This window comes from Neofelis nebulosa, chromosome 3, assembly GCF_028018385.1.
Source record: "Neofelis nebulosa isolate mNeoNeb1 chromosome 3, mNeoNeb1.pri, whole genome shotgun sequence".
In the NCBI taxonomy this organism is placed as follows: domain Eukaryota; kingdom Metazoa; phylum Chordata; class Mammalia; order Carnivora; family Felidae; genus Neofelis; species Neofelis nebulosa.
This window is the reverse complement of record NC_080784.1, coordinates 168,291,913-168,313,330: the sequence shown is the minus strand read 5'-3', so window position 1 is coordinate 168,313,330 and position 21,418 is coordinate 168,291,913. Positions and strand designations below refer to the sequence as shown.

General features: G+C 36.8%; 1 protein-coding gene across 4 annotated transcripts in view; it reads right to left on the bottom strand.

The window, feature by feature from the left end:
• GABRA2 (gamma-aminobutyric acid type A receptor subunit alpha2) overlaps window positions 1-21,418 on the bottom strand; it is a 128,181-nt gene that overhangs the window by 77,028 nt on the left and 29,735 nt on the right. For all 4 annotated transcript variants that reach the window (XM_058722706.1, XM_058722707.1, XM_058722704.1 and 1 more), the window contains one exon: window positions 1,842-1,909. In XM_058722706.1, the coding sequence (XP_058578689.1) occupies window positions 1,842-1,909 (68 nt within the window). The remainder of the gene's footprint in view (window positions 1-1,841; window positions 1,910-21,418) is intronic.

Sequence of the window (21,418 nt, the reverse complement as noted above, 5' to 3'; positions counted from 1 at the left end):
AAAATTATAAAACCTCCAGAAAATAAACATTTCATATGTCTAAAAGAAGTATATATTTTTCTATTTTTGATTTTTTTAGTTAGAATAATAAACTTTGCAAAAATAAAAACACAAAAAAGCAAAAACATTAAAAGTAACTGTAAGCACCAATATTCACAACAAAAAATCCACAACATTGAAAAATTTGATATTTGGGGTCCTATCTTAATTGCCTTTCTGATTTGGCTGGTCATAAGACATCAAAAGTAACATTAAAAGAACCTCCATTTATATACTATCCTGCTAGTTTTTCAGTGTAGTGCTTGACGAAATTCTGACTCTGATTCCACATAGAGGTCAGGTGCTCATTCTCTCTCTTTCTAATATTTGAGAGCATCTACCGAGACCAAGTGTACAGATATATTGTCTTTATAGCCAACCAGTAATGTTTGGAAGATGTATTCAGGCTAAATAGGTCTCTGTCATCTTTTCAAGTTCCTGTACACTTAAAATTGACCTGTAGAAAGAGGCAGATTAATATTTCAGATCACAATAGAGATACTGCAAGGGAGGGAGGAGGATTATGTTGAAGAGTAGTATTTTTTTCTGTTGCTGTACAATTGTGGCTAAGGCCTGGAGTTAAGAGGGAAAAAAGCACTTAAATCTGCACATTATAATACGAAAGAACTTCAAAGACTTGCCAGTGTTCGGTATCAACCCCATCCCCAAAGCTGGGGATCATTACCCCTCTGCCACCTTTCATTTTCAGGTGTCCAAGTCAATTTATGAAAAGGCCCACGAGGGGTACCTGGGTGGCTCAGTCGGCTAAGCGTCTCACTTCAGCTCAGGTTATGATCTTGATCTCACAGTTCCTGAGTTCCAGCCCCAGGGCTCTCTGCTGTCAGGGCAGAGCCCACTTTGGATCCTCTCTATGCCCCTCCCCCAAGTGCATGTGGGTGAGAGTGCGTGCTCTTTCTCTCTCAAAAGTAAATAAACATTAAAAATTTTTAAACGTACTGTGAGGTCAAACAAGTGATTCTGGTGGAAGACAAAGCAAATTTCTTAAAGGACAGAAGTAGCATATCTGCTTCCTGAAGGAAAGGTAGAGAGGTCCCAACGAATTGGCTAACGCTTATAATTGTCCTCATTAAAGGAAAACTTTGTTTTTGTGTTTATTCCAATGAAAAACCTCCACATTTGGCATCCCTCCCCATGGGTTATCAGAGAAAGAAGTCAGGGAAGGGTGACATGGTGGAGGGTAACCAGACAAAGAAGGGATAAGGGCATTTCCTCTAATTCTCACTTCCTGGGCCATAAGGAAGGTGGATGAAAAGTATTTCAACAAAAATTTCTATAACTGAGCACTATAGTTAGCAGTAGAAATGGAAGAGTTAATACTAAAATTTTTATGCTTAATCAATAATTATCTATGATGTGTCTAGCCCACCAGTTTCTAACCCAACTTAACAATTTCCCTCTTACACTCATCTCATTAAAAATAAATAAATAGACAGTGGTCTACAAAACTGTCCAGATTTTACTTATCAAACTCCAAGCAGGTCCTTGAATCCTAGAAAATGGTCCTCAGTAATATAATTATTTTTATTTAACTAATTGTTTACCACACTGTAGCTAGGTAGACAAGCTATGAAAAGAATATGAAATACAAAGTGTTAATATAAACACTCAAGCAGGGGTAGTGTATTGATATAAACAAGTATCTTTAATTCTCCAAGTATTGGGATAGACTAAATAGGCAGACACATAATTCTACAACACTAAAATTGCCTGTTTATTTTAACTTCCCCCCATATAACGGGAACATTCTATGAAGTAAAAATACTATTTAATGAAAAACTCACCATATCTGTATCTGAGACAGGGCCAAAACTGGTCACGTAGATGTTAGTGAAGACTTCAGTAATACTGTCTGGCATGAGAAAAACAGATTAAACATAGATAATACATAATGAGAGCCACGGAAAGAGAAGGGGTCAAGTACATGGAATGATTAGAAGGCTGTGTGATACTTAGGAATATTGCTCTTTACTTTCTTTTCAACCTTCACAAACAACAAACATTTCTACATTGCTCAATTATTTTATAAGTTCTCACAACCATAAATGCTAAACGCCTAGAAGTATTATGACATTCTTACTTGGAAACTACACTGGATTTAGAGCATTTCGTTTTAAACATAGTTCTGAGAATTAGTAATGTCTTAGAATCTATCTTCGATGAACTAGTTTACAATAAATTTACTATCAATGCTAAAAATAAAGTATGGTTCGTATGGTTACTGTTTGATATAGTCCTAAATTTTATTTTTAAAGTAAATATTTCAGATGGTATTTCATGATGGTACAGGTTTAGTTTGTAGATTGCAAACTAGTATATCTTCTCAATAAAGCATAAAAATGAATTATTAATCATTAGAAGTAGTTCAAACTAATATAAAAAGCATAATCATTCAGTGCCTTAAAAATAAAAGCAAATAACACATTAATGACAATGGATTACTTCCAAACAAACTTGCCTTTACATGTCCTTAGGAATGTATGAAATGCTAAGATTGAATTGAATTAGATTCAAAAGCTATGCAACTTATTAACTATAACACAATTAACTAGACTGCTCTTTTAACCAGGTATTTAGATCTTTGGGTTTAAATAAGCCAAATGGTGATGGGGGAAAGGCTCAAAGAAAAGATTTCAAAAGAAAAATTCTTCCAAGGTACTTATATTTAAAAAAAAAAAAATCCCTAATTTTTATTATCATGAATTGAGTGTCCCCTCTCCTGTCAAATCTGTAATTCCACGCAAACAATATCACAGACTATTTTTAATATTATGCTGGACACTAATTCACCACCATGAAAGAGAGAGTAAACAAAGTTTGGGGTATTGTTTCTACTGAGGCAAAAATGAAAAGTAAAAAGGATTTTGAAGTAACAGAGGAGGCTTTGAATGTTTACGCTTCAAAAGGCTTGAAGGATAATAACCTGCATGACAGACCTACGAGGAGTATCTCTGTTACCATCTCACTATACACATACACTGATGTGCACACATAAAGGTAAGGAAATGTGCCCAGTGACCCCACATGGTAGAGTGAAAACAGCCAGGTTTTAGAACCCAAGCAATCAGGCTCCTAAGCCGTCAGGGTAAATAAACCAAAGCACTAACCACAGTCAATAATACATTTGAAACTAAAAATGTTTTCTCATTAACTTTCCGTTCGCTGTAATACTCTGCACCAAAAACATGTAGTGTTCTAAATAAAGGCATTTATTCAACTTTATTATTTTTCTATCCTAGTTGATTCCCAAAACTGTTTTCATGAAATTTTACCATAAAACTCACATGAGACACAAATATATTTATAAAGTTAATTCTCAGCCGCCAGATGCCCCAAAGACCTGAACAGGGTCAAGTTCATGGGCATGCAGCTCCTACAGTGTCATATAGCCCTGTGCTCAGAAAAGCCCACTTGGGTTTAATGTCCTGTTTTTGCTCTCCTGAAATTTCTTACTCATCTTTTGAATAAAGGGCCCTTCATTTTCATCTTGGACTAGGCCTCACAAATTACGTAGCTGGTCCTAGACGTGAATTATATGTGCTATTAGAAAGAACTTACGGAAATGAGACTCAGGTTTCTTTGCTTTTTCCTCTTATTCATACCGAATCAATACTGTCACATTTATTCAATAAGCAATTGAATACAACTTTAGTCACTATAGATATCGATTTAAAATGTTCCAGAGAAGAAAAACGTAAATGCTGAGGTAGTCTTCAGCCAAATAGAGGCAAATGAAATTACTCTCCTTAGTCTGGAGTAGTAAAGTTAGAGAAGAGAGATGACAAAACGTGTGAATATATTCATGCTAAGGATATGAGGAATATCCCCTATATGCCAAATGGCAAGGAAAGAGTACAGAAGAGTGTTATCAGTACCTCGTGGCTGCAGGAAAGTGCCAGCTAAGAATCCAAAGAGAGAAAAATAAGATTACCCTCAAAGCTCTAAGCAGTAAGAGCAACACCTAAAGACACAGATATGCAAAATTACCTTAAATAAATGATTTCATGGTTTATTAACTTCATAAGCAGAGTTAAAGAACGTATGCATTGCAGGGAATATTCTCCTGCTAGGGAAGTTCAAAAGAAGGACTATCAGCAAGGCAAACACGGACCATGAATACCCAAGAGCTGTCTGAGATCGAGAACGTGATTCTTGGTTGTGGGAAAAGAGTTGTAAACAACAAACGTGAAACAGTAAAACATTTTGCTGTGTTGACTACAGATATCTAATACATCTAACACAGCTTTCTAAGGTTCTACATTCAAAATGCTGTTGTTGATTATAATTTGCCTTTCCATAAGAGAAGAGAAGGGAAAGGAAGGAAGGGGAGGGGAGAGGAGGAGCGAAGAAATGAGATTTTGTGAGTATAAGTTAGTTTGATATCTTGTGACACTAGTATGTCAAGGTCCATAGTATCTTCTGGTTAATTTTTGTTCCCCCATATGGATTTAGAACAAGGTTGAATTGTGTTGTTAATACCTGCTATAATATTCTGATTCACGTCGACAGTTGTCTATTAGAGTAAGCAAATGAACTGAAAACCTGGTGGCAACCCCTGTCTCTTCAGTTTAAGGACTATGAAGACCTTCTCAAGTCCTGATCAAATTGAGTGGACCCACCTTGACTCTCCTGACTCACTGCTTTCACATTGACTATTATCTCTTTCTCTTCCCTTCTTAGTTGATTGCTTATCTGCCTCTAAGTCTCTATTTAAATGTTCTCTCCTCCGAGAGAGGTCCACTCTGCCCCCTGTATAATGTAAGTCTACTTCCCTCATTTTTTCCCTCTTACACTTAATTTTTTCATAAGATATTTTAGAATTTGTCATTATTTTTATTCCTTAATTTTTGTATTCATTTTTTAGGGTTTTTGTTTGTTTGTTTGGTTGGTTGATCTCCCCAACCCAATTCAGATTCACAAAAAGACAAGGACTATGTCATTTCTGTCCACTGTTCTATCACCAGTGCTTAGCACAATGCCTGCCACATATTAGGTGCTTTATGTTTGAATTAACAAATAATTTCTAATTATAGTTCATGTAGATTATACACCTTTCTACCAAATATCTCATCAACGTTACAAATGGCTATGAATAGCTAAATGGGCACTGTCATTAGTGAAGACAGAGCCTAAACTATCCACTGACAGAGGGAGGTTGAAAGCATATGAAATTGCATCCCAGTGAAGAAAATTTAAATCTAGGAAAAGGGAAGAATAGACCTAGAGAAAGCACTATTTTAGTGGAAACAAAGACTTAACTGCTGATCAGTAAGCGACTTTTAACAGAAATGTATACCATGAGTTACCTCAAAATAATTATTTATAAGCTAAATTCTTGGCCTTAGAAATGCCAACAGCATAATATGCCAAAGAGGATCTTCTATATAGATTTTTCCAAAGGCAAAACAACAGGAGGTTAATATTAGGTACTTGAGGAGAAATAATGAATGCACGCAGTAAACATTAACGAAGGTGTGATCCTTAGGAACAATCATCAAATTCAGGATTTGAAAGGCACCTATCACTGGGGAGAGAGAAGGGAATAATCTGCACAAGGTTACAGAGGGGGTTTCTAATATATTCTGTTGTTTTCCTTCTTTTAAAATTCATCTTAATTTTGGCAAATTCTAAGATTTGATGAAGCTTGACATGAAATAAATGATACTATTCTCTATACTCTACTGAATGTTTGAAATACTTCATAAAAAACAGCAAAAATGGCCCTGAAGGCTATCCAAAATGAACATATCAATAGTTTTAAGAAGGGCTTAAATTCATTGATAAAATTGTTCTTCATTGAGTAATGCAGCATACAATAAAAACCAAACTCACTTTTTAAAAATCCTTTGCAAATAGCTAAGTTTGGTTCCTGAAGACAGTTAACATGTGTAGGAATGTGGGGTATCAGTTGCAAAGAAAGACAGATGTTGTATCAAAAGAGATACAATGTGCCACAAAGATGAGAATATTCTCTCTACATATATGGCAGCAGGGAATTCACTGAAGGACTCTGGGAGAATGTTAGTTGCAAGGCTATTATACTGGAAATGTTATGTTACATTTTTAATGTGGTTCTCCTGAATCAATGGAGATTGAAGACAATGTATCCAGTTTGGAAGATGTTGCAGTAGCTAAAGAAAGAAAACACAAAACAAAGCAAAACAAAACATGACACAAAACATGACATTGAGAAAAGGAAAGTGTAGAAGAAATCAAGAGAATAAAGTTTGGGTTTTGTAAAGTAGTACTGTTTTTTTTGTTGTTGTTGTTTGTTTTGTTTTGTTTTTAAATCTTTATTTCTGGGAGAGTGCAATCAGGGGAGGGACAGAGAGAGGGGGACAGAGGATCTGAAGCAGGCTCTGTGCTGACAGCATTGAGCCTGATGTGGGGCTAGGACTCAAGAACCGCAAGACCATGACCTGAGCAGAAGTCACATGCTCACCGACTAAGCCACCCAGGTGCCCCAGTAGTATTGTTAAAAGATGCTGAAATAGGACCTTTTGTTTGGTACAAAGGACCTGTAGAACCTGAAAACGAGCAGTTGCCATAGAATTGTAGGGCATAAAACAAATGAGAGAGGACTGGAAATCATTACATGCTCAATGAGGTCCCTCTTACCATCCTATTTTAAAGTGCAAGTGTCCACAATGTTTCTCCCTGGCTTTACATGTTCACCGCCTTATGTTCACTGTTTACTGTCTATATCCATTAATAGGGTAGACACAAGCTAAATGTGGCTATCTAAATTTAATTTCAATTAGTTAAAATATTTGGTTCCTCAGTTGTACTTGCTACATTTCATCCACATGTAACTATTGCTACCACATTGCACAGCCCAGATGAACATTTCTATTGTTGCAGGAAGTTCTATCAGATAATACTGGTTTACATCCTCCCACTAGAAGCTAAACTCCATGAAGACAGGGACTTCTGCTTGTTTAGAAAAGTAAAGCCCTAGCACAGAACAACCCCTGGCATAGTGCATTTTCTTAATAAATTTTTCTCAAATAAATTAATACATGAATTATCATTCTTAGTTCCGAGTCATTTAAAGCAGACATTGCATCTGCTATCATAATGCAACAGCCTACTGAGGAGAGATACTATGCAAAATCAAATAAATATACAATTACTGACATGATAATATGCTGTAAGAGCATATAAGACCCCTGGAAATACCCAATTCACCTGGTGTCTGAAAATCCATGATCTTTTGATCATGCTTAACCTTAGAACATTTTTATCATCATAAAGAAGCCTTGCACACATCCCCTATCCTACTTCCTCCAGGCTCTCAAAACTAATAATTCAGTTTCAGTTTCTATGGATTTGCCTATTCTGAAGATATCATATGAACAGAATCCCTTCTATTCCTATTCCTAGTTCATAGAAAGGTTTTGTTTTTTTTTTTAAACTGAAGAAACGGCGTTGGATTTTGCCAAATACTTTTTATGGAATATGCAGATAAATTATTTGCCCTTTTTATTCTATTAATATGGCATATTACACCAATTTATTCTTATGTATTAAAGCAAATTTACATTCCTGGAATAAGTTTCACTTGGTTTGGGTGCATAATTTTTTATATGTTGCTGGATTTAATTTGCTACTATTTTGTTGAGCATTTCAATGTCTATGTTCATAATGGATACTGGTCTGTAGTTTTCTTTTCATGTAATGCCTTTGTCTTATTTTAGTATCAGAGTAATACTGGAGTAAAAGAATGAGCTGATAAGTATTCTCTTATTTTTAAAGAAGAATTTATGAAGTATTGGTGTTAATGTTCCTATAAATGTTTAGCAAGATTCATCAGTGAAGCCATATAAACCTGTAATTTGCTAAGGCAGAAGCTGTATATTATTATTATTATTATTATTAATTCTATCTCTTTCTTTATTTAGGTCTATTCAGATTTTCAATTTTTTTGAGTGTTGGTAGTTTGAATCTTTCTAGGAATTTGTCCAATTCATCTAGGTTATTTAATTTCATGTCCTATAAATGCAATAAAAATATATTCCCCTAGAGTATTTTTGTAAGATCATTGAAGCATTATTTAAAACAGCCAAGATATGAAAGCAACCCAAGTGCTCAATGACTGATGAATGGAGAAAGAAGATGTGGTGTATATAAAGAATGGAATATTACTCATCCGTAAAAAAGAAAGATCTTGCCATTTGCAACAGCATGGATGGACCTAGAGGGTATTACGCTAAGTGAAATAGGTCAGAGAGGAAAAAAACAAATTCCGTATGATTTCATTTATATGTGGAATCTAAAAACAAAATGAACAAACGAAGAAAACAAACAGACTTTCAAATACAGAGAACAAACTGGTAGTTGTCTGGGGGAATGGTGGGTGGAAGGATAAGCAATATAGAAAAAGGAGATTAAGAGGCACCAGAAAAAAAAAAAAATCCCACAACAACAAGAACAAAACACTCCTCCTAAAAGAAAATGATTAGCCAGGAAGGAGAATCCAGAGAAGCAATGGAATCAAAAGTAGAGAAGAATATGGTGACTGAAAGATTAGAGATAGGAGTGTTAGAAAGGCAATTTACACCCCTATGAAGAAGGGAGTGATAGACAGTCACTGTTGATGAAAGACGAAGCAATCTGAGGTCTAGAATTTTCACTGCATTTGAAGACATGGGGGCCATTCATGGAGGAAAGAATATGCACAGAGGCCAACATGGAGTAGGAGAAATGGGAGAGAAGAAGAAAAAGCTGGAGTGATTTTAAACAACTCTTAAGACGTTTGACTGTAAAGGGGAAGAGAACTCTAGCAACAGAGGAAGGTGCAGGGGGAAGAGACAGTTCTTTGTTTGCTTGTTTAAGGTGGAAGATGTTTGAGCAGATGGCAATACAGATGGAGGGACTGAGGTAGAGAGAAAAGATCAGTGATAGAGGAACATTTCTGAGTAAGCAGGCAGTGCATGCATTAAAAGAGACTGACAACGCATACACAGAAAGAAGGAGGAGGAGGGAATATCCTTGATTACATTGGGAGTGAACAGAGTGTGGAAATAAATGGAAGTAGGTTTTTAGGTCTGGTGGCAGGAGGGTAAAGTAAGTTACTGGAGAAAAGAGAAATGTTATGTGCAAAATATCTGTACCTCATTCTCAGTATAATAGATAAAGATTCCAGCAAAAAGTTTGATATTTCAGCAATTATAGTAACAACATTTAAAACAGGACCTATGCATTGAAGACCACAGTGATGTCTGCTGCCAGTTCTTTGTCCATACTCCCTTGACAATGACAATTCTCCTAAGAGCTAAGGTATTCTGACGCGAGCACCTTTGATTCTCTGCCTCACGGCTCTCCCTGGCTGTGCAGGCCAGACTGGAATTGCAGGGAAGTTGGGAACAACCATCAATCACTGACTGATGGGAGTGGGAGGACATAGAACGCAGCTTTCACTCTTCCTCACTGGAGACAACTCTCAGTCCTGTCCCACACCATTTCCTAGAAAACTCAGCGGGCGAGAGGCAATTAAACCCCAGTTGCCCTCAGCAGTAACCTGCTCAGTAGCATACCCTGTTTTGGGTCCTTTCTCTTCCCTTGTGTTGCTTAGCTGTCTCCTCTTCCAGTACCTCCTGATACTAATTCCAAAGTTAATGCTTACCTGAGAGTCTGCTTCTGAGAGAAACCAAAGCTAAATGCAAAATTATTCAGTTATTCTAAGAAGAAAAAAAATGATAATAATGAAAGACATGGGAAAGATATTAATTGTATTCACTGGAGCTAACCATCCAAACAATAAGCTATACTGTCTTTACGTCTGTAGTTTGGATATTAACAGTGATATTAATAAGGACACGAACTTACAATACTGGCAGAAAAATCAAACCGTGGATGAAATTAGATCATACTAATAATTTTGCTTACCATGTATCATAAATAGAATGTCACGCATATATTTTAAAACAAGTTAGTCACTGCTGTGTTTTACTTTAACTCTCTCAGCAACAACAAAGACACTTTGCTTCCTGGGATGATTCCCATCACACCTACATGTGCCATTTGTCATCATTCAATTTGCTTGAAGTCAACAAATACTAAGTGACTTGGGTATAAGGCATTTAGTGTTCTCTATTAAAAGCTGTAAACTTTGCATTTGATAATACAATAGGTTGCCATTCTACCACAAAGGAACTTTTGCACCTTGTCCAACATCTTCCTCCCAGTAGACACTCAATACATGTTTTTTTAAAAAGGAATGATGACCCGTACATGTGGTGCCTGGGTGGCTCACTCGGTTAAGCCTCCAACTCTTGGTTTTGGCTCAAGTCATGATCTCATGGTTTTTTGGGTTCAAGGCCTGCATCAGGCTCTGCACTGAAAACAAGGAACCTGTTTGGGATTCTCTCTCTCCCTCTCTCTCTCTCTCTCTCTCTCCCTCTCTGCACCTCCCTGCTCACTTGTTCTCTCAAAATAAAGAAATAAACATTAAAAAAAGTGGGGCACCTAGGTGGCTCAATTGGTTAAGTATCTGACTTCAACTCAGGTCATGATCTCATAGCTCATGAGTTCGAGCCCCATGTCGGGCTCTGTGCTGACAGCTCAGAGCCTGGGGCCTGCTTCGGATTCCGTGTTTCCCTCTCTCTCTGCCTCTTCCCTACTCATGCTCTATCTATATCTCTCTCTCAAAAATAAACATTAACAAAATTAATAAAAAATTTTAAAAAAAAGAATGATGACCAGTACAGTGCTGCATTCAAATGGTCAGCAAAAATGCCTTTAAAATCAGGAAGATTAAGAACAATAATAAAACCAGTATGTACTGTTTCAATACAATCATTATTCACTATAGCTTTACATTTTGGTCTTTGATTCTTTGTGAGGATTTGGGAATTTTAAATTATCAACATATATTAAATATATAAAATTTCTTCTCAGTGTTAAGATCCCTGGTGCTTTTTAACTGTTGCTTCTTTATATATTCTGTTTGTTTTTGTAGTTTTGTTTACTGTGATCTTTTCCTACTAATGAAAATGCATTAGTTTAATAGGTAATTTTTAAATTACCTATTTAAGAATCGCCTATTTCAGAATCCTGAACAAGAAGCAAGATGACTATATGCTTATGAAGAGGACACAAAAAGTCCTTAAGGAATAAACTAAATACATCCAATCATGACAGTCACTGATTATGGGTTACAAATGAACCTGAATTAAGATCCCTGTAGGTATGGTCTGTCCCCAACAGAGTTTGGGACTCTTCTGGCCAGGTAGAACATTTGTAGTGCCTTCTCCCTCTTTGAAATGCCTTTTTTTTTTAATACTTAATGATCCCGCTTACTCTGGTGAGGAAGCTGAAGCCACACCTCTCTCCCCAAAGCACTACTAAAAGAAATCACATAGGAAAAGGAAGGAGACACTGAAGACACCTGATTCCCATCAGTTTAGTGGTGCCATTTGGTCCAACTAACAAACAGCTACTAAGGGTTTACTAACTACAGTTCAGAGACATCCACAGCCTGACAGACAAGTGAGAGAATGTTTCCGAAGGGAGGTTGTATGTGGCACCAGAAGCAATTTACATTCTTCAAGGTAATGTTTCATCAAGCAATTGCTACATTCTCAGCCTGGGACCCTGACAAGCAAAAGACAGAAGATGTGCTCCAAAATATCACTGCTACTACTCCCACTTATTCCCTTGTGAAAAAGATCTAGTGACCCCCATCCTTTCAGATTGTAAAAGATGACATACACAGCACATGGGATGTCCATATTCCAGGGACACCTGGGTGGCTCAGTCGGTTAAGCATCAGACTCTTGATTTTGGCTCAGCTCATGATCTCAGGGTTGTGGGATTGAACCCCATTCCAGGCTCCCTGCTGACCACAGAGTCTGCCTGGGTTCATTCTCTCTCTCTCGCTCTCTCTCTCTCTCTCTCTCTCTCTTTCTCTCTCTCCTGCTGCCCCTCTCTCCCAGCTCTCTGTAAAATAAAAAAAAAAAAAAAATGAAATAAAACAAAGAGTCCATAAAATAAAGAGTCTGGGCACAGGATGTTACAAATCTAGTATTCCTGAGTTAGTAACCTGGAGCTTTTTAGTTGTTTTCTAAGTACTGATAGAAACGAGATTAACAACTAAGCTGTGAGAATTTAAAAATAAAAACTGTGCTCATATAAATTTATACTTTGCTCCCCAAATACACATTAATAAGGATTCTCATATCCAATATACACTAAGGATAAACTTTTATCTTTTTAAGAATGAATTATTTTATAAGCCAAAATGAATTGAAAATTCTTAATGCACTAAGAAATATAATTCATATATATTACTAACATCATGGAATTGAAAAAATCTTACTATATTCATTTTCTTTATTATAAAATGGTACATAAGTTAAAGCATGCTGACAGTTTTTTTTATGATCTTTTCACCATCCCCGTAGAATACTGCAGTCAACAGCAAAATAACATTCACCTTGAAAAATAACTTTTCTGTTCTTTCTTCACTATTTTGTAAAAGGGAAGTGTTTAAACGTAATACAAGTATAACTATTGAAAAATACAATCCGAACAATTTCAAAAGCTTATATTGAACATGGCTTTCAAATATTCAAAATTCTGCCTCCTCTATTTCCAGTCTTGGTGAAAGGTACCATGTCAATCGTCACTCTCTTAGACTCAGTCTGACCTTCTTACACATATTCTACGTCTTCACCATTCGCCAGCCTCTGTCAGTTACATTTCCTACAGATTTCTTGAATTTTCCTTTCATCTACATCTCACTGGCAATGACCTCCGGAATGGCCTCTTGGGCATTTTGCCAACTCCTATCAACCTTCCGTGATACTGGTAGAGTATTCCCGCCCAAGTAGGAATTGTGATGTTTCTTCTCTGATCATCTGATCAATCTTTTTCTCAATGACTCTCCTTTACCTAAGGGTCAAGTTTGAAGATTATAGCATGGCACATAAGACCATTCACGATCTGTCTTTGTCCACATTTCCATTCTCACCCATTGCTGTTCTATAATGAGTACCTTAACGATACAACACTCCATGTCATTCTCCTTCATTTCTTTTCTTTGTTTTTTTTTTTTACACTTGCAATTTCCTCTATATAAAATGTCCTCTCAATTAATGCTTGTTCTTAAAAATTGAGCTCAGATAACAGTTCAAATGAAGCTGCCCTTACCATCCCTGGGGTATTTAATTAGTCTTTCTCTTGGTTCCAGGAGTTTTTACTCCTTCAAATGAAGTAATCAAATCACCTTGCAACTTTTAATGCATGAGAAGTTATCAGATCGTCCTGTGTTCCATACTCTAATTCACCACTCTACAACTCCCAGAACTTTGTTTTATAGGAGTACCATAGAGTGTCAAAGATAATCATAGAATGATATAAAGCAACATCCTAACAACAGTCATTTAAGTCACTTATCATTCACTGTTTTCTATCATGCAATTTACATTTTCTTTAGAGATACGGCTTAAGTAGGAAATTCATTTTGATCTTCCTGTTCAACTCTAAGTGGATAGCAGATTATGATCAAGGATAAGGCCAATACCAATCCTGACACACTTAAATATGAAATAAATCAAGTAATATCTTTATAACTTAGATAACTTTTTTCTGAAATAAATTACACATAGGAAGGAGTATTATGATGATGCTAAAATTGCTGAATTACATTAATCATATTTAGAAAAAATTTTAAGGCAAACTTTTGGATTTAGATGCTAAAAACAGTTCATTTTCTTCTTTTCTTTTCAAGTAGAATGCAGTTCTCACATTCAAAAATCCAACATTTTCCATCTACAACATTCCAGAGTTAAATGCATGGGGAGCCTTGTTGGCAATATTACAAACCCTTGCTATCTTTCCCTGAATCTCCTGGATCAGCCTCAAAAGAAACTGTACTTATAACATAGAGCTTATTGATATTCTAATTTGATGATAGTATCACTTTTCTTCTTAAAACTAAATTTGGCTTAAAGTAGAATGGAAGGAAAAAGAAATCTTTTGAAGTAATTAACTTTATCACCCATTACTGGATGCTGTTTCCTGATGGCATGTGCATTGAAAAATATTATGATTACTCTACATTTAACCTATAATTAGAAACTTTTAGAAACTTACATAGCAACTCTTAAATACTTGTCCTATCTGTTGAATTCTCCTTGTGTGATAATAAAAGGAATTTACTGTCTATTAAGCATTTACTGTATGCCTGGACTAGGTTAAATTTTTATATATAGTTGATTAAAATTTATTTTCAGGATCACCCTATGAACTATACATAATTATATTCAATTTATTCTTCATCTAAATTCAATAGCTAATAAGACACAGAGCTGCACTAAAACATTTTTCTCTAGCTTAAATCTCATGCTCATAACTACTCAATAATAAAATGTCATTCAAAAATTCAAAGATTTTTCATTTAGTTTCAGACTGTTTGGTATCATGAGTAGTGCCAGTATAATCAAACCATATACATTTACTACACATCTGTCAAACATGAGCCTCAGGGTATACATATATAGAAAGATATAATAATATAGAAATAACAGTAAAGAAACCTGCCGTCCAGTTCAGTAATCAGTGCTAGTTTTATGCAAAACATAATGTCATTTAAAGTTCAGTATGAAAAGTTTATATGGATATGCATGGGACACACACAGAAGTTTTTCATCTTATCATATATATCATATATGTATCTTACCATGTATATACACAATACATGCTATATGATATATGCGTGTGTTATATAATGGTATATATAACATATACATGTTGGTGTATATATAATTATATACATATATATACATATATATATATATTAACATGTGTTATATGTACATTTGTGTGTACACATACCAATATATAACTTTTGGTGCTGAACTGCCCCCATATTGAAATCAAAACACATATCATTCTAGCTTAAATCTGGAACTTCTGAAGACAGCTATATGTAGAAAGCCACAGAGAAATGGATACATGAATTTTCTTTCTTGCCTTGTTTCTTTCTTCCTATTTTTCTCCCTTCAAAATAAAACATAATTGAGTGCCTGTTACACTATGTAATTCTCTTAGATAAAAGACAAGGAACATAGTATGTGGCCACTGTGATCTTGGAGGGAAAAGAATCAAATAAACAGATTATTGTCCATGAAGTGTGCACAAACGATAAAGATGGTCAAACATGCTAAGGTGCGGCGTGAGGATGTGGGAAACGTGATGGTGAGGAGACAGGAAGCAGTGCAGTCAGAGCTGGGGAGTCAGAGGAGGCTTCTTAAGCTATCCTTTTTCATCTTTTAATTTTTTTAATGCTTATTTTTGAGAGAGGGGGGGCTGGGGAGGGGCAGAGGGAGAGGGAGACACAGAATTGGAAGCAGGCTCCAGGCTCTGAGCTGTCACAGAGCCCGACAGAGGGCTCGAACTTTGAATAGTGAGATCATGATCTGAGCTGAAGTCGGATGCTTAACCGACTGAGCCATGCAGGCGCCCCAGCCATCCTTCTATCTACAAAGCATGCTTCTTTTTACCCATTTTTTTTTCTTTTGGTCTCAGAGCCTTTCCCTCTATCACTTCACCTCATTTGATTACAGGGCTTCACAGCTGCAAGCTAAGAAGAAAGGGGAGGGGTACCTATTACCTTTTACTAAAATATTTATACTTGTGATAGGCCCCTTGGGTGAAATTTTAGGAGACCTGGATTTTTCCCGAGGAAGAAAATATTAGGCAAGTAGATTATGGAATTATAGAATTTGTGCCTCAAAAATGAGTGCAAAAACCTGTAGTAGAAGAAGCTCAAATGATTCACTAGATGCAAGAGAGAAATGGGAGGATTTTTAAAAATTAACTATGAAATTAAAGTGATCTAGAACTTTCTGGTGGTCTTTATAACTGTTTTGGATGCTGCACCTAGATGTGGTCAGGAATGCTCATTTTCATTTAATTCAAGCTCCCAAATTCATCATTCTTTGTGATTCGCAACACTATTTTACTTTGATCTGTCCTAGATCTATCCCTGAATACTAATTACATCTGCGTATTTTTTAGACCAAGCAAAATATTTTTATTTTAGACAACTGCAATGTAGAGATGCCAGAATTTTTTTACAACCAAAATTTTTTAAAGTCAGAATACTTGGGAAGATATACATACGTAATAACACATAAGACTTATGTATGAAAAACTGACATTTTAAAATAGTGATTTATTAGTCTATAGCATGCTTTTAGTTTCTCAGCTCTGATCATATGTCTCACATAAAATATTTCAATGTAAATATTCCAGTTGCTCTATACCTTTTGTATTTGCACTTAAATTTTATCCTTTTTCCTTCTGCGCTCTGATACAATGTTACCAACAGGAGATCCCCACCCCACCCTAAAGTCAGACTCCAGCACTAAAAGCATTTGTTACATAAATTTGTCAGTTGATACATTTGGGGTTTTCCCAGAAAATCATTCTCCCTGTTCCCCCTTACTTATTCCAGTCGTTCTTGGTAGTCTTTTAAACTGCTGTTTCAACTCTCCAGACAGTTTTAAAAGGCAGCTGTGGTACAACCCCAGCTAACAGATCAAAGATATTCACCCCATGTTTGCCTTCACTGAGCTCAGAATGTGGGACTCTCAGCCCTTTGCTGGAAGGGCAGAGAATCACTGACAAATGAGCCTTTGCACCTCATGCAATAAAAACACAGACGGTTTATTTTCACAGGGACAGTTACAGCTAAATCAAGGTATTTCATTTGTGCCCTGATATGCTTCTTCACCCACAGCTCTCCTGGTCGGAACGGACACTACATCTCTGAACTCTATTTACAACTGTTAAGCTTCAACATTCTGCTTATATTTGTGACTCACTGATTACGATGAAAAAACAGAAATAGTAAGTGAGCTACAGAATTTATTTTTCCTTTGGTCCTCCCAGAAATAATGTTTGCTTCTCCTCTCAGTGTGAAAGTTTTTATGTATCCCATCTGTAAGTATTCACAAGAATATAAATCCAATGCAGAGAGAAAATACATCATTTCCAGAAAATATTGTGGCAGTTCTCTTTAGTTCCTAAGGATGTATCACCACATAAAGAGAAGAGCTAAGGTCCCCTTTTGCCCATGTGGGAGGAAATTTAGATAGACTTTTTAAGGATTTATTTAGTCAGGTAATTTCATCCATTGTCCATTTCCACTGACTGCATAGTACTTGCCTCTATGTGGCCATAAAAAAATGAGGCCAGATCACTACCAAGGCTCTTAACAAGGGAGACTATTTTCTGCAATCAAGAAGGCTGTGGGCATCCATATTGATTTTGGAGAATGTCTGTAGCAAGTGCCTGGATCAGACAACTTGATGGGGGATGAACAGGCAGGGCTGGGCCTAGATCAAGCTATAAAGAAATTTTCTCCAAAAGGCCTTGTTATTTTTTCATGCATACTGCTTTCTCTGAGTAATAGAGCTGCCCCCATACATCTCAAGGTTTCAACAATTATTCAGCACCAACTTTGTGCATATCATTTTCATGGTGCTGTGAAATGCAGCAAAGAAGATGCAAAGAAGCACAGGTGAGTTCACTGTTTTTTAAGTGTGTAAAACGAGAAGCTACAAATTTTAAGATAATAATAATCATTGTATTTATTGTTAACCATTCCAGATGCTTAGGCCAAGACCTTGTAATTATCCTTGACTTTCATTTTCCATACCCACATCCAGCCATGAGGAAATCTGTTGGCTCTGTCATCAAAATATATCCCAAATCCTACCACCTGTCCACCTGTGATCCACCCCATCATTGTCTCTCACCTTGATAACGATAATGCCCTCTTAACCGGTCCCCCAGCTTCTATCTTTGCCCTCATAGAGTCTCCTTTCATCACATCACACTGAGTAGATCTTTTAAAACATAAGAAAATGGAATCTTGCCATGTTTCTCCTGGAACTCTGAGATTTATTACCCATTTCACTTAGAGTAATTGCCAAGGCTCATAGGATGGCCAACAAAGCCCTAAGTGATGTGAGCCATCCTGCCCATTACATATCTAACTTTGTCTCCTAGTAATTTCCCCTTTTATCAATTTGGCCTCCTTGCTCTAGGCACACTTTCACCTTACAGGCTTTGAACTGACTGCACCCTCCCTCATCCTAAAGTTGTTCTTTTCCCAGCTGTTACACATAGATGACTTCTTTGACCTTCTTGATATCCTCATGGAAACGTCAATATCTCAATGTGGCCTATATTGACTCTGTATAAACTGGAAAACGCTCTCTTACTCCCAGTTTTCTCACTATTCATGTCCCTGCTCTACTTTGTATTCGTTTTTAATTTTCTCCATAGTATTCATCACTTATAGCCAGACTATATATTGTACTTATTTTCTATGTTTATTTATTTCTGCTCAATTCACAAAGATGTAAGCAGGCGCAGGAATCTGTTTTGCCACTGATGTATGCCAATGGATTAAAACAACTGCTGGTAATAAATACTAGGCACCCAATAAATACTTATTAAATGAATGACTAAATTTATGAAAGAATGAATAAAAATAGCTTTTACTGAATGCATACTCTATGCCAGTGCTCTGCTTAGTATTTTGCATACATTATCTTGCCTCCTCTCATAAAACCCCGTGAGGTAGGTACTATTCCTCCTCTTGGCAAATGCAGAAACTGGCATGTAGAAAAGTTTGTTATTTGGGGCACCTGGGTGGCTCAGTTGGTTGGGCATCCAACTTTGCCTCAGGTCATGATCTCGTGGTCTGTGGGTTTGAGCCCCGCATCAGGCTCTGTGCTGTCAGCTCAGAGCCCGGAGCCTGCTTCGGATTCTGTGTCTCCTTCTTTCTCTGCCCCTCCCCACTCTCTCTCTCTCCCTCAAAAATAAGTAAACTTTAAACATTTTTTTAAAAATTAAAAAAAAAAAAAAAAAAAAAAAAAAAGGTTTGTTACTTGTCCAAGGTTACACAGCAGGTAAGTGGCAGAGCCGGGATTGAAACTCATGCCCAACTCTGAGACTTTGGATGTTAGCACTGTGACATGCTGAAAATAGCAACTTGATTCACTACTCAGTTCTGCATAATCATAAGCTCTGTTAGATTAGGAAAGGATTTAAGCTTTGTAGACTGGGAAGCGGAAAGTAATTATCAAGAGATAGGTTATTCCCAGAGTCTAATCCTAATTTACAACAATTTTCAAAACAAGATACTGGCTCACGATGTTTCATAGAAAAAGGCAAGAAAAACACTGGGAACATGAATTATTTTTAATTTGTTATCCTTTTAATTCATGTCCTTATATCTTGATTCTCAGTTTTCTCCTGGGAATTATTCCTAACTTTCTCTAATGCTTGACCTCTGCTCTTGACCTTCAGTGAATCCCATACCTATCTATACCTTCCCTCTTCTTGTGCACATGATCTCATTTCAGATTTGAATCTGCCATCCAGTTTTGCCCCATCCATGCCAGACCTGGCACCACTTGTGTCTTAGATCCCAAAATTCCTTGGAGGAGGAGAGGCCTAACTATAATTATGCACACTAACTCACTTGATACATCCCTTACAGGCAGCCATCAACGGAGCAGATTCTTAATATGTGCATTCTGATAAAAATATCCTGGTCTACTCCCTTCGGAGGCACCCTCCACCCACACCAACACTTCACTTTCTTTCTCATTCGCCTGGTGAGTCATATCAGTGCTGGCAATTTATATTAAATGCTTCAATCCCAATTTCTTGCTTTCTTTTTTTTGCCAGTATTTCCTTAACTTGAATAGTCCTTATAACTGCAATTGTTCACTTCCTACAGTAGAAACAGGGAGGAATGTATGGCAGTCAATAGACTCCTACTATTTTCAATGCGCTAAACAATATTTTTTTTTAGGATTAAACATCCATCATGCTTTAAAAATACTTCAACAGATTGTCTTTCTAAATGGTGCCTTAAACAGCAGTTGTCCCTTCCTTCACAAGCTCAGTGAAGAGATAATACATCCTTTGGGGTCAGGCTATGCTCCATTTTCTCCCCAGTAGACCCTTTAATTGCAAATAACTTTTCTTAAATGGATTCTCAAATTTCTTTTTAAATCAAAGTTATTATTATATTAAAGAAAATAAGAGATGAATTGTTACATGTACAAAGCATTCATGACAGCACTTCCTGCAGGGTGGCTCATTTAAATATGCAGGATTCCTGATTTTCCCACTGCCAAACATGCCCCCTTGAGCATAAGAGCCCTCCAACAATCAGGACTATGTTTGGCATAGTACTACCAGAACACCACTGGAAGAAACTACATCACAGTCTAATATGCTACAAGTTTTCTGCCTTGTTTTCATTTCTTTATGATTTTCTGCATCACTTTAAAATATAACTAGGTCAATCAAGAATGGCAGTTCAACAGTAAGACTCATTACGGCTCTTTCTAAATATATGCTTCATCAGCTTATTAGACCACTTGGAACTAAATGTGGTTACACTTTTGTTTACGTCGCTCTTCCATTATTCTCATAATGGCACCGATGCATTGTCTATTCCAAGAGTCATGAGCACTTCTCTCCAGCTTCATTGAAACTGCTCGAATGTAACATCTCTTGCTTCCTGTAAATCTCCAACGTCATGTCCCTGTTCGCTGCTGGCTGGACCACACCTCCCAGTGCTCCAGACCACATCAACCCTCATGAAAGTATACCACTTACTTCCAAATTCACCTTTTAAGCTCCTAAAATCGATCTCCTCGACCACTGTTCTACTATGCTTCTCGCAAAACGTTAACAATTCTGGAGTTCTCTAAAAATCAAAATCTGCTTTCCTTTGCTCAGTTGTAATCTCTTTTCCCAAGACCTCTGATTTCTGATTTTATCTTGTCCAGTCCTTCTCTATGAAACTGCCAAAGCCAGGCAGCTAGTCAATTTTGTGACTTTCTTGAAATCTCCCATTCAAGAATCTGTTTGCTACAGATTCTTTACATGCTTGCCCAGGTACAAAGCATCCTCACAATTACCTGGGGGATACGACCAAACCCACTGAGCAGAAAGTGGCCACTGCTTTCCAGCTTCCCAAATTTATGAAATCGACCAGCTCCTCTCCTTGATGTTTATCAGGCAGTCACAGGGGCTGGTGGCAGCTGTATCAGAATAAGTATGCCTTTGAGGGATCTGGAATCTGCATATCCAAATCACCAAGATTTACGTGAACCCTGGGTCTGCAGAGATTGTCACAGGACAATCAGGGACAAATCTAATGGATCCTGAATTAGCATATTCTAATTTCCTAGGGAGGCAGGAGGATCAAGACAAAACTGCTGCCCTGCGGTGGTTTGATCTAGTGTTAGACGGAACCCCTATCTCTCATTCCTCACATTTTCATGGACGTTCCCCTCCCAAGTGGGAGTAATATTGAAAT